General features: G+C 39.0%; 1 protein-coding gene across 3 annotated transcripts in view; it reads right to left on the bottom strand.

Moving 5' to 3' along the window:
* Vps16A (vacuolar protein sorting 16) overlaps positions 1-18,162 on the bottom strand; it is a 489,369-nt gene that overhangs the window by 317,688 nt on the left and 153,519 nt on the right. For all 3 annotated transcript variants that reach the window (XM_090381825.1, XM_090381827.1, XM_090381826.1), the window contains one exon: positions 15,524-15,598. In XM_090381825.1, coding sequence (XP_090237951.1) covers positions 15,524-15,598 — 75 coding nt within the window. The remainder of the gene's footprint in view (positions 1-15,523; positions 15,599-18,162) is intronic.

Here is an 18,162-nt window from a genome sequence, read left to right as displayed (position 1 = left end):
GTCCTGTTAATAAAAATATTCATTGCATTGTTCTTCACAAAATTTCATATAACTCCATTCACTGTACATCTAGATTTAAATAGCTGGGGGTGCTGCAGTGCCTATGGATGAACCACCCCTGGTAGGTACTCAACAGTGATTGCATGTAGGTCATTTACTTGACAATAAGAAGTACAGTTATCCACAAACATCAAAATTTTTCTATTCTTCTCGCTCATCCTGCTGTCTAAGTCTCTGATCCATTCTTCATAAATTTGTGATGTCATCCATGCCTTTTGGTTTGCTCGATACGTAGTCGGTAATGTCTGCAAACCTTTAAAGCATCGAGGCTTCTGGTCTTTCCCAATGATTAAAAGAGGAAGTTTGAGAAGTGTCAATCCAATGGAACCCTCCCTGCACAAACAGCTTTAACTTCTCCAATATCCACAACCAATTCCTTAAATGCTAACCACCAGGAAATTCACCAGTGGGGCAAAGATAACACTGTTAATTTCATTCCCTCTAAAACTCAGTCCTGTCTTATATCTCGCAAAAGGGATTCTTCTGCTCCTATGCTTATCTTTGATGACAATAATTTCTAGAAAAGTTCACATAGCTCTATTGAGGATTACCCTGACCTCTAATCTCTCTTGGCATAAGCACATCACAAATATTGCTTCCTCTGCATCTAAAGAACTGGGATTGCTCTCACTCTTGGCATTAATTTTCGTCCAAACAGCTGTTAACTCTACAAATTGCAAATCTGTCCTGTCATGGATTATTTTTCCCACATCTGGGTTTGGTGCCCTCAAAATTTCCCTCTCTCAGGGTTCTAGATTCCATTCAAAAGAGGGCAGTTAGGTTAATTATTGACTCATTTCTAACAAAGACTCTCCAATCTGTATCATAGATGTGTTCTGCTTTTGCTGCATGCCTTTTGTATAGATACTTTCGTGGGCACCATTCTTCTGAATTGGCTACTATAATTTCCACCGTCTCTTCCAAAACAGTCTGAACATGTGCTGCAACCAATCAGCATCCTTTCACTGTTCAACTTGAAGATCACAGAACCAACTTTTCTTCTTCCTCATTTATTCCTTCAACTTCCAATTTATGGAATATATTCCTTTCATGCACATGTACAGAAAATTACAATCTACAGAAATTCAAATATAATGTCAACAACTATCTTCTTTCATCTTTTCAACCTTCAATCCATGCACAGTACTAAGTACTATAGATTCTAATACCTCTTGTGCTTTTCATAAAAAAAAAAAAAGTGATGGAACACCAATCAGCAGACACTTGCCAGATAGTGACTGGAGGGAGTCCGAGTAGTGTGTATGCGGGGGATGACCTGAGAGATTTCTTTTCTTCGTTTCCTTGGTCGGATTACTGTTTCAAAACTTCTGATGTCAACGTTTGCTCAGATCATGTCAGTGAAATTATTCTTGCAGGAATGGAATCCTTTATCCCACACTCCACTTTAAAATCAATTCCTTTATCTAAACCTTGGTTTTCCAATAAGTGTGCTAAGTCTATTCAAGAGAAGAACATTGCATATCGTAATTGGCTTGTTTCTCATTCTTCAGTTTCATTTTCTGCCTACACCAAAGCTCGCAATAATTGTAAAGCAGTTATTAATCAGTCCAAACTAGAGTTTGAACAGGCTAAGAGTAGAAAACTTCCTTCTTGCCCTAATGGTAGCCAAGCATTCTTGTCTCTTGCCAAAGTTATTGGCCGCAACTTTTGCCCATCTCTACTCGCACCTCTGTCCAAACCAGATGGTTCTGTTGTCACTTCAGGCAAGGATAACGCTGACCTGCTAGCATCCCATTTTTCTTCCAATTCATGTATTAATGATCTTGGTAAAACACCTCCCACCATTCCCAACATGCTCCAATCAATGCCTCCTGTGGTCTTCCATCAAAAGTTCTCTGAGCAGTGCAGACGAGCTGCAAGAGTAGCTCATGGTGTCTTGTCAATGATATACAGGAATTTTTCTAGCAGGGATAGGGAGGTGATTATTCCCTTGTATAAGGCAATGGTCAGGCCACACCTTGAGTACTGTATACAGGTCTGGAGGCCTCATTTCAAGAAGGATGTAGAGCTGCTGGAACGAGTACAGAGAAGGGCAACAAGATTAGTGAATGGAACAAAGGGTTGCTCTTACGAAGAAAGGCTTAAGTTTTGCAAATTACAAAGTCTGGAGACTAGGCACCAGCGAGGTGATCTGATAGAGGTGTATAAGGCTTGGAATGGTTTGAGCATGCTCAATGCCGATGGGATTCTTCCTCTTGCTCAGAATAATCACCTGAGAGGGCATAAATTCAAATTGAGGAAAGACAGATGTAGGATAGATGTGCGGAAATTTGCCTTTAGCAAGCAGGTAGTTGGTTGGTAGAACAGACTTCCATCACTTGTTGTTGAAGTTGATAGCCTAAACAAATTTAAGTCTCGGCTGGACAGGTATTTCGAACGAATAGAGGGGTGAAATGGGAGTGGTGTTTTTTTTTTGGCTGATGCTGAATAAGCTTGCTTTCTTGCATCACATGCCTCTGCTAATGCTAATGCATTCTTTGAAACTTAACTTTCTCGAGACCAATTATCCTAAGAGTGAGTTAATTTTCCTTGGTGATTTTAATGTTCACAAATCCAGCTGCCTTTCATTTTCTAGTCACACAGACCCAGCATGTCAAGATGCTTAGGCTTTTCAAATTACTTATGACCTCACACAGATTTTTCATTTACCTACCAGAATGCCAGACAATCCTAACCACACGGCCAACACTCCTGATCTTTTGCCTCACAAACAATCTTTCCAAGTAAACAGTTGAAATGAGTGATCCTTTTGGCACTTCAGATCACAACTTGAGAGCCTCTTCTCCAATGGAGCCTTTCTCTCGTGGTCATTCTCAACCTCGTGTTATTCAGCATTCTTGTAATAGAATGATTTGCAAGATTTCTTCTTTTTCTTGGATGAATAACTGTTTTAAATTTTCTGATATCAATGTTTGCTAAGGTTATATCAGTGAAATTATTCTTGTAGGGATGAAATTCTTTATTTCACACTCCACCTTAAAATCTCCTCCTTTATCTAAACCATGGTTTTCCTATAAATGTACTAAAGCTGTCAAGATAAGAATGTTGCATATCACTATAGGCTTGCATCCAAATCTCCAGGTCACTTTTCTGCCTACATCAAAGCTTGCAACAATTGCAAAGCAGTTTTTATTCACATCAAACTAGATTTACAACAGAGTAGAGTAAAAAAACTTGCTTCTTGTCCAAATGGTATTTAAACATTCTGGTCTCTAGCCAAAATTTACAGCCAAAGCTATTGACCCAACTTTTGCCCATCTCTATTTCCACTTCTGTCAAAACCGGATGGTTATATTGCCACCTCTGCTAAAGATAAAGCTGATCTGCTAGCATCCTACTTTTCTTCTAACTCAAGTATTGATGATCTTGTTAAACCACTTCCTACCATTTCCGTACAGTCCATTTAATGTCTCATACGGTCTTCCATCAAAAGGATCTCAGAAGAAATTTGAACGGTCTTGAAGCCAAGAATGCACCAAGACCTGATGGTATTTCTCCACTTGTTCTCAAAACCTGTACTCTTGAGGATGCTCCCACTCTGTGTAATTTTTTACTCTTTCTTATTCCACAGGTGTTTTCTAAATAAGCTTCTATAACAATATTGGAAATTTGCTCATATCCTGCCAATTCCTAAAAAGAGTGACAAATCCTTCCCATCCAATTATCGTCCCACTAAACTTCTACTCTTTCTAAAGTAATGGAGAAATCCATCAACTACCAACTCCTAAACTATCTAGAAACCATCCATCTGATCAATGATCATAAGTATAGATTCCATCAGTGTTGATATCCTGGTAATATACTGGTTTATGTTACCCATCTCTGGACAAATTCAATGGAAAGGTCTGGTGAAAAGCAAGTAGTTGCTCTTGACATTTCTATGGCTTTTGATTGTTTTTGGCATAGAGGTCTTCAAAGTAAGCTTCCATCTTATGGTTTGTAAACTGTTTTTTGTAATAGGGTATCCAGTTTTCTCTCTGACCACTCTCTGTAGTAATAGTATATGGCACTCAGTCTTCTGACTTCGGTAATACTTGTGTTTTCTAAGATTTCTTTCTTTCTATGACTCTTCTCCTCGTATATATTAATGACCTTCTTCCACTGTTTGGAAATCCTATCCATAGTTTTGCTGATACATTGCATTCCGAGAAGTTGAAGCTGCATTTCCCTGCAGCTTCAACTTCTCGAATATCCACTACCAATTCCTTAAATGCTGATCCCCAATTATTCTCCAGTGCAGCAAAGATAACTTAGTTGATTTCAATCCATCTCAAATTAGTCCTGGCTTATATTTTACAAAAAGGATTCTTCTGCTTTATCATCGGTGACACTTAGATTTCTAGACAAGATCACATATCTGTATCAGTTATTACCCTGACTTCTAATCTCTCTTTGGATAAGCATAACACAAATACTGCTTACTCTGCACCTAAAAAACTGTGTTTTCTCTTTGGCTCTTGGCATTACTTTTCTTCAAAACAGCTAGTCACTCTGTACAAATCAAAAATCTGCCCTAGAAAGGGGTTTTATTGGAGTGATGCCCCATAAACCTCTCTTTCAGGCTTCTAGGCTCCATTCAGACGAGGACAGTTAGGGTAATTAATGACACATTTCTAAAGAAAATCTCTCCACTCTGTCTCACAGACATTCTGTATCTGCTACATGCCTTTTCTATAGGTACTACCGTGGGCAGAGTTCTGATGAATTGGTTTCTGTAATCCTGCTCTCTCTCTCTCTCTCTCTCTCTCCCCCCCCTCCAAACCAGTCCGAAAATGTGCTACAACAAGTGCATTTTGTGGAACAACTTCCTTTCATACATATATTTCCTGAAAATTGTCATCTCCAGAAATTCAAGTCTAATGTCAACAAGTACCTTCTTTCATCTTCTCAACCCACAAAACTAAGTACTAAAGGGTCTAATACCTTTTGTGTTTGTGGCTTTTTTATATATACAGCCACTCCCCGACTTATGTAATACTCGACTTAGGGAAATTCGACTTTAAGTAAGTTTTTGCCAGCTGGTGCAAACTTAAAAAAATTGTTGCAACATATTTTGCATCCTGTAGGAATAAATGGAAGTCAGTCCTCATATAGCATGATAATTGTGTTCCTAGAAACCCTCGTGCAATCCAAAATCATGTGATATAAATAACAGGCCCTATGGGAAAAATATGGTTAGGTGCCAACCATCCAAGATTGAACACACATTTGTAACCAAAACATTACCAAACACAATAAATAATCGTAATAAAATACTTACATATTTTATTACTACTATTACGTAATAAAATATTTCTAATGCTTTTTCTTCTATCGTAAGAAAACTTGTTCTTTGTTTCATCTTCTATCCAAACAGACGTTCCATCTCTTCCAATTCTTTGTGTCTTGATCTAATGGATCTAATGGTTGAGTTGTTCCTGCTATGAAAGTTGATTTTATTTTCTCTGCATTCTTTGTAATTCTCGGCGTTGCCTCATTTAGGCCTGTAGCACGTGCAATATCACATGGTCTTCATTTTTCTCAAAGTGTTTCACAATTTCATATTTTTTCTCTATCGACAGAGGCGGATTGGCCATAAGCCTTACCAGGGAAACCCTGGTGGGCCGGAGGCCAGAAGATGATGGAGGCCGGTGTGATTTTGGCCAAAAACGCTAGTATGAGGCTGCTACAAATTTTCCCGGGTAAGAATTTTTGAACCAGTCTGCCTCTGTCTATCCATATTGCTTTTCTCTTTCTCTCTGAATCTGTAGTTTGTTTATTTTTGTTTGTTATTTGGTTTTTAGGAGCATTAGCAACTAAGGCTATATTGCTCCGGAATATGCGGTGGTCATACCCTGACCTTTCTGCATCCTCCGTATTTGATGGTGACGGGCTCGAACCCCGGTCTAATCAAGAAGCGTGTGCTATGTACTGCTGCTCCTTCCCACCTGGCTACGGAGGCGCCAAATCTGTAGTGTCTTCACCAGAACGCTTCCTTTTCACACCTTTAAAGTATTTTACTCATTTTTAGGGAATGAAGCACAATTACAAAATGAGGAGGCATGCTTGATACACATAAACAAAGCTGCGCACATGTAGCAACTGAATAAACAACACCATAAAGGAAGAGACACACTATTAACACCTCACTAGCTCACATTTTACTAAAGCACTTTTTTTTTTTTTATGTGAACCCCAAACATGAGAGGTATTAGAACCTATAGTACTTAGTACCGTGCTTGGGTTGGAGGTTGAGAAGACAAAAGAAGATATTTGTTGACATTGGACTTGAACTTCTGTATTTTTCAGGAAATACGTATGAAGGAAGATCGTTCCAGAAAACGGCAGTTGAAGGAATAAATGAGGAAGATGAAAAGTTGGTTCTGTGAGTTTGAAGTTGGACAGTAAATGGATGTTGGCTGGTGGTGGCATGTGTTCGGACTGTTTTGAGAGAGAGACCAGGAATTATAGAAGCCAATTCAGAAGAACAGTGCCCATGGAAGTATCTGTAGAAGAGGAATGCAGCAGAAACAGTACATCTATGAGAAAGCGAGTGGAGAGACTCTGTTAGAGATGAATCATTAATTAACCTAACTGTCCTCTTCTGAATGGAATCAAGAAGTCTGAGAGAGGTTTTGGGGGCACCACCCCAGATGTGGGAACAATATTCCATGGCAGGGCGGATTTGCGATTTATACAGAGTGAGCAGCTGTTTGGAAGAAAAGTAACGCCGAGAGCGAAAGAGAAAACCAAGTTTTTTAGATGCAGAGGAAGCAATATTTGTAATGTGCTTGTGCCAAGAGAGATTAGAAGTCAGGGTAATCCCCAAAAGAGATATATCATTTTGCCTAGAAATCGGAGTGTCACTAAAGATAAGCATAGGAGCAGAAGAATCCTTTTTGCGAGATATAAGACAAGACTGAGTTTTAGAAGGGTTGAAATCAACTAAGTTGTCTTTGCCCCACTGGAGTATTACCTGAAGATCGGCATTTAAGGAATTGGTAGCAGATTTTCGAGAAGTTGAAGCTGATTGAGCAGGACAAGGTTTCTCAAAATGGAAAGTTGAATGCAATGTGCTATCATCGGCAAAACTATGGATAGGATTTCCAGTCAATGGAAAAAGGTCATTAATATACAAGAGGAAAAGAATGGGGGAAAGAACTGAACCTTGGGGGACACCGGCATTAGTGGAGAAGTTAGAAGACAGAGAGCCATCTACCATCACCCTCAGTGAGCGATCGGAGAGAAAACTGGATAACCAATTACTAAAAACAGTTGGCAAACCATAAGATGGTTTGCCAACTGTTTGACGGAATCCATACTGGCGATCGTTGATCAGACAGAAGGTTTCTAGGTAGTTTAAGAGTTGGTGGTTAATTGATTTCTCCATTACTTTAGAAAGAGTAGAAGTAATTGCAATGGGACGATAATTGGATGGGAGGGATTTGTCACCCTTTTTAGGACCTGGCTGGATATGAGCAAATTTCCAAGCAGAAGGAAAAACACCTTTGGAATAAGAAAGTGAAAAAAGGTGGCAAAGAATAGGAGTAAGTTCAGGAGCACATGTTTTGAGAACAAGTGGAGAAATACCATCAGGACCTGGAGCTTTCTTAGCATCAAGATTCATCAAAATCCTACTGATATCCTTTTGACGAAAGACCACAGGAGGCATTGAATGGAGCGTGTTGGGAATAGTGGGAGGTGTTTTACCAAGATCATTAATACATGAGCTGGAAGAAATATGGGATGCTAGCAGGTCAGCTTTATCCTTGGCTGAAGTGACAACAGAACCATCTGGTTTGGACAGAGGTGGGAGCAGAGATGGGCAAAAGTTGCGGCCAATAGCTTTGGCAAGAGACCAGAATGCTCGGCTACCATTAGGGCAAGAAGCAAGTTTTCTACTCTTAGTCTGTTCAAACTCTAGTTCGGACTGATTAATAACTGCTTTAAAATTGTTGTGAGCTTTGGTATAGGCAGAAAATGACACTGAAGAATTAGAAACAAGCCAATTACGATATGCAACATTCTTCTCTTGAACAGCCTTAGCACATTTATTGGAAAACCAAGGTTTAGATAAAGGACAAGATTTTAAAGTGGAGTGTGGGATAAAGGATTCCATTCCTGCAAGAATAATTTCACTGACACGATCTGAGCAAACGTTGACATCAGAAGTTTTGAAACAGTTATCCGACCAAGGAAAAAAAGAAAAGAAGTCTCGCAGGTCATCCCATTTTGCATTCTTGTAATGCCAAACAACACGAGGTTGTGAATAGCCATGAGATAAAGGTTCCATTGGAGAAGAGACAATCACCAAGTTGTGATCTGAAGTGCCTAAAGGACCTCTCACTTCGACAGTGTACTTAGAAGAATTGTTTGTGAGAAAAAGATCGAGCGTATTGGCTGTATGATTAGGATTGTCTGGTATTCTTGTAGGTAAATGAACAATCTGTGCTAGGTCATTAGTAATTTCAAAAGCCTCAGCATCTCGACCTGCTGGATCGGTGTGACTAGAAAATGGAAGCCAGCTGGAGTTGTGAACATTAAAATCACCAAGGAAAATTACCTCACTGTTAGGAAAGTTGGACTGGGGAAAGTCAAGTTGCAAAGAGAGGAAGTCAAAGAGCTCCAAGTGATTAGTGGAGTTGGGAGAACGGTGAAGACAACAGATGAATTTGAAACAATGAGGTAGAGAGATTTTGAGCCAGTGAAGATCAAAGAGAGAAGATTCCAAATTGCCAAGTCTCTGACAGGGAATATCAGAACGGACATATGCACAAGTACTACCTTTGAGGCGAAAGGAATCATACAACGAATAATTTGGGCATCTGAGATGAGCAGTAGTTGAATCAACCGATAACTGAGATTCTGTCAGAAAAAGTACATGGCGTTTGGCATTTCTGGGGGTTACTACCATAAAACAATAAAAACAATTTCCAGTTGCGTTTCTGCTAATGGAATCTGTTACTGGTAGTAAACTCGATCTAATTGCATTTGCGATAATACCAATAGCTGGAATTGTGTGGGATTTTACATTATTATGGCGAAATGTGATTCTCCTTCACTGATATAAAAAACATACATTTTCAGAAACTTCTCTTCATTCCTATCGTGTTACATTCAGTTGGGGTGATTCCGCGTTCGACTGCCATTTCTTGTATGCAAAAAGGCAAATCGTGCATAAGTGAATTTGGTCGTGTTTTATACGATTTCGTTCCCCTATTTATAAATCGTGTATGATCAAATTCGTGTAATGTAAACACGTGTTATACGAGAACTGACTGTATCATGAAAATATCGTAATGTGAACCCAATAACATATTGTTTTCTTTTGTTTTTTTTTGGTAATTCATTCCAAGATCTCAGAAGTTGAAATTTTCACTATATAAATAAGCTATCTCTCTAAAAGGTCATTTTTATAATGGAAATTGCACTACACTTTCATCATTATCATATGTTCCATTATAAGAATCAATTTTGAAGGCCTTTGTGATATTTTTCTAAAACACATTTCTGGAGGTCACTACCATAAAACAATAAAATTAATTTGCACTTTCCGGTTTATTGGGCTTTTCTGTTAGGGCAATCTATTATAAATGGGTAGTAAACTCAATATTATTGCATTTGCAATAATCCCGATAACTGGAATTCTGTGGGTTTTTACATTATTAATTTTTTTTTTTTTTTATGGTGAAATGCATTGCCCATTCACTGAAATCTTCAATCACATAAAAAATTTAAATAAATTTTCAGAATCTTCTCTTCATTCCTATTTACTTATTACAATGGTGAAGGGAAAGGGACCATGGAAAGTGCAAGTGCTGACAGTGCTAGGAAACAAAACAAAATTGACAAAATTGATTTATAAATGAAGATGATTAATTACGAAGTACAAAGCAGGACAAAATTTGTCATTTATTGCACGGAATAAGGTCTCACTGCTTCAACAGTGAATACTATTTTAAGGAACAGTGCATGTATAAAAGAACATGTTAAAGGATCAACGTATTTCACACCGGGGCCAGTCCGCCCCAACATTCGGGTGCTATATCAAAGATGGAAAAGCTATTAATAATATGGATGGAAAATCAGATACAGAAGCAAGTCAGCATCAAGAAAATCAGATGCAGATTTACTCAACTTCTGCAGCAGCATGCATATCAGCTGGAGAGTTAATTCTGGCAACGATGCAGGAAAGGTAAAACTTTCTGACATTATGCCTGTCTCTTGCTCTCTTTTTGCAATTTTATAATTTTGAAATTTTTGGAATTGGGTACTTTTGTAATTTTTCCTGCATATGAGATAAAAAAATTTAATAATTCTATTTAGATGTTCGTCGAACATTTCTTTTTTGCTTCTATCAAATTCAGCACGCATAGCTGTGAGTGCAGAATTTCCCTAAATGTTTATATTTGGGAAATTTCAACTTAAGTAAAATTCAACTTATGTAGCATTCCACAGAACACAGCCCTTATGTTAATCAGGGAGTGGCTGTGTATATTATATATATATATATATATATATATATATATATATATATATATATATAATTATTAAGAAATATTGGGGTAAATGTAAAAGTTATATCAGATCAGATTAATGCCATCAATAGTAGATTGAACATTACATCAGTCTATAATCTAGTTATTATAGTAAAAGTATAATATGTACTATATAGATACTGAATATGTTGATAGATAGTAAATAAATTGTACTTAAATGGAAATCATGACCCAGAGTAGAGCTACGAAGCAAAGATCACAGACTAGCGAGAGTGCTGTGGCTCGGGGAAGAAACAAAGAAGGTGATTCTACAACGCATCAGAGTCTCAAAAAATGTGTGAAATGTGAAATGTTTGCCGACTTTTCTAAAACAGGACACAATCTAGCCAAGGAGGATGCCTTTGTGCGTGCTAGGTGTCAAGAAATTAGGCGCCAACTCAGCGTTCTGATGGACATCTATGAGAGCTTGAGATGTAGGGTAAATGCCCTCGAAGAAATTAATATGAGGGGCCAATCAGGCTCTCAACTGTCCAGCTCAATGACAGAGCTCACTCCTGTGCATCAGGCAACATAGAGGCAATCTCCAAGGCAGAATGTTCTGGTCCCAAAGGAAATAGTTATTGTTCGTGACTCTATTGTCAGGGAGATGGGGAATATACTATGGAATTGTATATTATTAAGAAGGATAGGTGGGACAAGACCAGGGTATATCTGCCAGGGACAAAAGTTGATGACATTGTAGAGCAGATATCATCTTTCAGAGCACAAAAGGTGATATTGTTGCACACGTTGGAACTAATGACATTAAGAGTAAGAGATCTGCAGATTTACTCAACAAGTACAGGTCAATGTTTAAAAAAAGTAGCGAGTTAGGGTTGAATGTGACAGTGTCTGCAATTCTGCCGAGACACAATAAGATGGAATATATGATGAGAGCATTGTCAATCAATTCGGCCCTGGAGACATTGTGCAAGGCTCAAGGAGTAGAATTTTTTTCAGCCTGGTCTGTGCTTGTTGACAGGAGAGACTGCTTCTACAGGGATGGGATACACTTAAATAGAAAGGGTGCAAGAATATTTGCTGATGCTATCGAGGCAGTGTTAGGTGGGTCGGAAAACTGATAGCATGGGGGGGACACACAGACTAAAAGGTTAACAGTGGCCGCAGGCAGAGACAAAAATGATTCTTGCACTACTCTATTAGAATGGGCAGCAGACTGGAAAGCAAGGTAATGGAGATTTCCAGGACTTCTGGGAGTCATAGTGGAACAAGTAAATACATGGGCTGTGTTAGGGTGGCTAGGAACAGGTGCATGTATACTTGTATGTACACCAATGTTAGGAGTATAGTTAATAAATTTGATTAGCTTGAAGTGCTAGTAAAGACATCCAAGGTGGATATTGTAGGGATATCAGAGATGTGGTGTCACACAGATATTTGGAATTTGGGAAGTACAATGTGTATAGGAAGGATAGACAGGACAGGAAGGGAGGAGAGGTTATGCTGTCAGTTAAGAAACACATAAAATCTAAGGAAGTGCATCCAATCGATGCTGGTGGACAATGCAGTGCTGAATCTGTTTGGTGTGAAATAAGCACTGGAAAAGGAAAAATGAGAGTAGGTGTGTGTTATAGGCCTAATGAACTGATAAGTATAATGAGCAATTGTGCAGAGAAATAGAGTGGGCCAATAAATCAGAATGTCTTATAATGGGAGATTTTAATTTTCCAGATATTGACTGGAACTTGTGGGTTGATCACTCGCACACTAACAAGACTTTTGTGGATTTATTGGACGACTGTTTTCTACAGCAACATGTTCGAGAGGTAACCAGAGGGAGTAATACTATTGATCTGATTATCAGTAGTGGTTCTTCATGCATTAAGAATCTGCAAATAAAGGAACCACTGGGTGATAGTGATCACAATTTATTGATGTGGGGATTATTTAAAAATGTTACTACCATCAAGGCTAAAGGGAAGGGCTTTTGCTTTCATAAAGGTGACTACAGAGGTCTCAGACAGTTTTTAAATTCTGTACAGTGGGATCAACTGATGATGTTACCCACAGTGAATTCTAAATGCAAAGCCTTCAGGGACTTAATTTTGGAGGCTACTAATCTTTTCATTCCATCTAAGAAATACTGTTCAAGGTTTAGGCCTGAATGGATGTCAGATGAATTAATGAGGCTAGTGGCAGAGAAGAAGAATGTATGGGATGCATATAAAGTATCAGGTGACACAGAAACCTATGGCAGGTATAAACTAGTCTGTAATCAAGTCACAATCTTTGGCAAAGGATGCAAAGAAAAACAGCAATGAGTTCTTTACTTACGTAAACTCTAGAAGGAAAGGGATGAATCAGATTGGACCACTTAACATAGATGGGTTGACTATTGATGATCAAGCTCAGGTAGCTGATAAACTGAATGAGTATTTTGCATCTACATTCACACATGAGGAGTTATTCAATATGGGAAGTGCCAGAAGTTTATCAAACGCTAACAGCGAGCTAAGTGATTTTGTAATAACTGAGAGCAAAGTGAGGAGAAATTGTTGAAGTTAAACATAAGGAAGGCACCTGGTGTGGATGGGATCTATCCAGTTATATTAAAGGAGGCAGCAAAGGAAGTAAGCACACCCTTAGCCATACAAATTATGAGAGCTTCCTTGGACACAGGGGAGGTCCCCATGGACTGGAGGTGTGCAAATGTATCACCAATTCAAAAAGGAGGTTCAAAAGGTGATACACGTAACTACAGACCTGTTAGTTTAACTTGTGTTCCTGTGAAAATAATGGAATCACTGGTTAAAGAAGCATTGCAGGATCATCTAGACAAGACTGCGGTAATAGTTAAGACACAGCATGGGTTTGTCAAAGGGAGGTCTTGTCTGACCAATTTGATTGATTACTAAGATGTGATTGATTGATTGATTGATTTGGTAGTTGTTGGCGCATCAGCTTCTGTGGCCATATTGCACCTCCCAAGGTTTTTGCAGTACTTTGATCCAAGCCCGAGGCGGGAATCGAACCCGCGACCTTTGGGTTGCCGGGCAGGTACTTTACCCACTCGGCTAGCCGGGTCGGCACTCTGATGTGGTCACACAGAGGAACTGAATGCCAAAAATAATTTTGATATCATATACTTGGATTTCAGGAAAGCTTTTGATGCTGTTGCACATGGAAGACTGCTATACAAATTGGAGAGGTATGGCATCAAAGGTACAAAGACTGCTGCTACAATGGATAAAGGGATGGTTGAGTGGGGGACAACAGAGAGTGGTAATTAATGGACACTGCTCTTCGTGGACAAATGTTATTAGTGGAGTTGCCCAGGGTTCAGTGTTGGGCCCATTGTTGTTTTGCATATTTATCAATGATATTGATGAAGGTATATCAGGTTTAATGTCCAAGTTTGCAGATGATACAAAGTTTGGCAGGGTTGTTAACGACAGTAATGACAGTATGCTACTCTAACTGGATCGAGACAAGTTGGGAAGGGAAAATGGGCTGAGAAGTGGCAAATGGAGTTTAACGTTGACAAATGCAAAGTACTGCATATGGGTAGCAATAACTGAAGAGAAACGTACCAACTGGGTGGTACTACACTCAGAGAAGTGGAAAGTGAAAAAGACCTGGGGGTAATTGTGCAGCCAAATATGACGTTTGCTGAGCAGTGCAGATGGGCTGCCAGGGCAGGTCATGGAGTTTTGTCAATGATATATAGGAATTTTGCTAGCAGGGACAGGGAGGTGATAATACCTCCCTGTCCCCGGTCAGGCCACACCTAGAGTACTGTGTACAGGTCTGGAGGTTTCATTTTAGGAAGGACGTAGAGTTGCTAGAACGAGTACAAAGAAGGGCAACAAGATTGGTGAGGGGAACAAAGGGGTGCAATTGCAGTGCCTGGAGAGTAGGCACCTGCAAGGTGATCTGATTGAGGTGTACAAGGCCTTGAATAGGTTGAGCAAGCTGAATGCTGATGGGATTCTTCGTCTTATTATTATTATTATTATTAATAGCTACATGGTGCAAGGAAGCCTGAGGCTTGTGCTGCACCAGCCAAAAAAAAAAAAAAAAAAAAAAAAAAACCCAAGTTACCCTGAGAGAGAGAGAGAGAGAGAGAGAGAGTCGAAGGGAGTCACCAAGAAAAAGAAGAATGATGATATCCAGCTCAGGACCCTGGGTGTGCCAAGCCCATACTCACCAGATGTGAGACTAAGGACCTGAGAGGGCACAGTTTCAAATTGAGGAAAGATAGTTGTGGAATAGATGTGCGGAAATTTGCATTTAGCCAGGGGATAGTTGATTGGTGGAACAGGCTTCCATCTTTTGTTGTGGAAGCTAATAGCCTAAATAAATTTAAGGCTGAGCTGGACAGGCATTTGGAACGAATGGAGGGATGAAATGGATGGTTTTTTTTTTTTTTTTGGCTGATGCTGCATAAGCTTGCTTTCTTGCATCGTATGCCTCTACTACTAATGTATATAAACATAAACATAACAGACCTACAAAGGCTATCTTAGTCTTTATAAGTTATTTTGGCCTTATGGCCTGCTGTATACTGTTATGTTTATATACATATTCAGTATCTATATAGTACATATTATACTTTTATTATAATAACTATATATATATAAATCACTGGAACAATGAATGTCAATGAGCCTTTAAAAACTACATTTATTTACCTCTTGTTATGACTGATACACATTTGTACACAGTGAAATGACATTTATGTCTAAATTTAACATTATTCAAAAGCAGTTTTTGCTGAAACTGAACCTCTGGTAACACATATTCATGGAATATAGGAGAAATTTATAAAGGTCAGAATTTTGCTGAAGTAAGGATTCAGGTGGCACTTGGAAAGGATAATAAAACAAGCTGTTAAAATGAAATATATATTTCTGTGGAGAACCAAATTATTACATCTATCACTGAAAATTGCATGGCAAGGATACACCAAATAGTCTTTCTCAGAACCAACTAACAATAAAGTATTCTGCCACCGAGCCACAACAGCACCTGTTCCACACCTAATTTAGAAAAAAAAAAAAATCATTATCAATAGTAAAAAAAAAATTAAAATAAACTATAATTATCTCTAAACATGTATAAGCATTTGAATAAAAATGCTCCAACTCAACAAAGTCAATTTTCAGAAAAGAATAGGAAGAGAATCAAAGCTCAAATTGTTTCTGAATAACATTTTTTTTTCTTTAACAACCTCCCTTATGGAATATCCCATAAATAACTACAAGAATAAGTAACTAAAGGATTTTTTTTTTTTTTTTTTTGTTAGTTATTGGCACATCGGCTTCTGTGGCCATAATGCACCTCCCAAATTTTTGCATTTACTCTGATCCAAGCCCAAGGCGGGATTCGAACCCGCAACCATTGGGTTGCCAGGCAGACACTTTACCCACCCGGCTAGCCCGGTCGGCAACTAAAGGGTGATACAAGACAAAATTTTTGGATTTTCCATGCTAACTATGAAGGACCCAACAACTTTTTTGGGAGCTGCTAAGTGTAACTTTCTTTATTGTTTAAAAATTATTGTTTTTTTATAATTTTTAAGCAATAATATAAGTTTATGATACCTTATGGATCAGTGGACTAGCTACTTATACAATGGTTTTAGTGTGTAATTTAGGACCTCATCCCCTTCCACTAACCCAAAAGTCATTAAATAAGGGCAAATTCAGCGTACCACTAGGTGAAACTAAGTGGCAGATAATTTTTACTGCCCAATATGGACACTTACTTTCCTTACTGAAAGCCTAAATTGGACAAAACCATCTTTGGCTTTATTAACTTCAAATGGAAAATGGATATGTATCCACTAGACAACACATATCATTTCTTTTAACCATTTGTGGCCTCATGTCGCGCCCACCTCAGAATCAGTCAGCACTACTCCAACTTGAACCTACAGTCACCAAAATAGTTCGGATTCAAGAAAGGCTGCTCAGCTCTTGATGCTCTGGAAGCTATCATCATTGCTGCAAGGAACACAGATAGAAAATACTTCCTGGTCATTTCCGTCGACTTTGCCAAGGTGTTTGACTCACTTTAGTGGCCAAGCATCCTCAGCAGACTCAGGGAAGCCAAATTACCATATAACCTATTTTTCTGCATTAAGGATTATTTCGCAAAGGAAAGTAGCAGTCAAAATACCATACTGCCAGGTGACCAGACTAGTGCACAGAGGTGTTCCCAGGGTTCTGTCCTGGGACCCCTTTTTTGGAACATTGTTTTAGACAAATTCCTAAACACCAATCTGCAGGACGTCTCCACCCAGGTGTATTCTGCTGATGATCTGATTCTTATCCTGGCGGCCGACTCCCGTAGACAAGTAGAAGATGCAGCAAATGAAGCGCTTATGACTCTCCAACTTTCGGCTGAACAGCACCACCTGCATATTTTATCAGACAAGACCAACTCAATTTTACTGAAGGAAACACTGCAAGTCACCAGATCTCCCCTAATTAAAATCCAACAAACGAAATAACTCCTACAAGATTTTTTAGATCTCTTGATTACTCACAGCATCTCCTCTCCTCTCCAATGGCTTCCCTTTCATATAAGCATCACCAGCTTCACATCGTTTGGTATCACAGTAATTCTAAATAGAAGACTACATACAGTGCGCTTGCGCGAGTTGATGTATATCGTGTTCGGTTATGCTCTTCATAGATAGCAAGTTTTAGTTACTTATCCTTGACCATACAGCATGATTCAAGTACCAATAGATTCCTCTTCTTCCGCCCAACACGGATGAGCCATCATCTTCATCATCAAACAAACAGGTACTTCATGTTTTATACTTTTTTATGCTATTGCTTCCATTATCTAACCCATATACAGCCAGCAAACACTAGTGCCCTAAAGGCATATGACGACATTGTGGTCAACCTTGAGAAGTCACAAAGCCCTGTGCTGCTGAACCCCCAGGGTACGTTAAACTCTCCTATTCTTTCAACTTTAAAAACTCCCCTCTCAGCAGAAATACAATGGTTGTATCAATACTAATCCTCAGAAGTGAACATAAAGGCACTGCATAACCCATCTTATCCGACGCCCCCCCACAGGTAAACCATCGTCAAGAGAACACCTAAAATACAAGCGGTTTTAATTCTTCGCAGAAAAGTAATTAGTCGGACAACTGCAAACCTAAAGGCAAAGTATGGCAGAATCAGAAATTTCGACAAGCCCTCCCACATGCTTCCATTGTAAAGTAGATCAGGAAGCAGTAATCCAATGTACGTCATGTCAGCAATTTTACTTCACGGCCTGTACCAAATGCGATATAAAGCGGTTCAACAAGCAGTGAAGTCAAAAGTACATCTGCCCATTCTGCAAAGAAAGTAAAGAACAAATGACAAATGCAACAGAATATGTGGCTATCCAGAATGACACGGAGGTCGAAAATAAACAAACAAACGTCCAAACATCAAATTTTAGTCAGACTCACGCTGCAAGTCAAACTGACTCAGTAGCGGTTAACCCGGAGTGTGAAATGAACTCAGAGGTCTGCATTCAACAACCAATCATCGCGACACATGAAAATCCTGTGGAATGCAGGAAAGAAAGCCAAGGG

The sequence above is a fragment of the Mastigoproctus giganteus genome, chromosome 9 (assembly GCF_048544385.1).
Source record: "Mastigoproctus giganteus isolate SK-2022 chromosome 9, ASM4854438v1, whole genome shotgun sequence".
In the NCBI taxonomy this organism is placed as follows: domain Eukaryota; kingdom Metazoa; phylum Arthropoda; class Arachnida; order Uropygi; family Thelyphonidae; genus Mastigoproctus; species Mastigoproctus giganteus.
The sequence above is the reverse complement of the archived record's forward strand: the minus strand, read 5'-3'. Positions and strand labels throughout refer to the sequence as shown.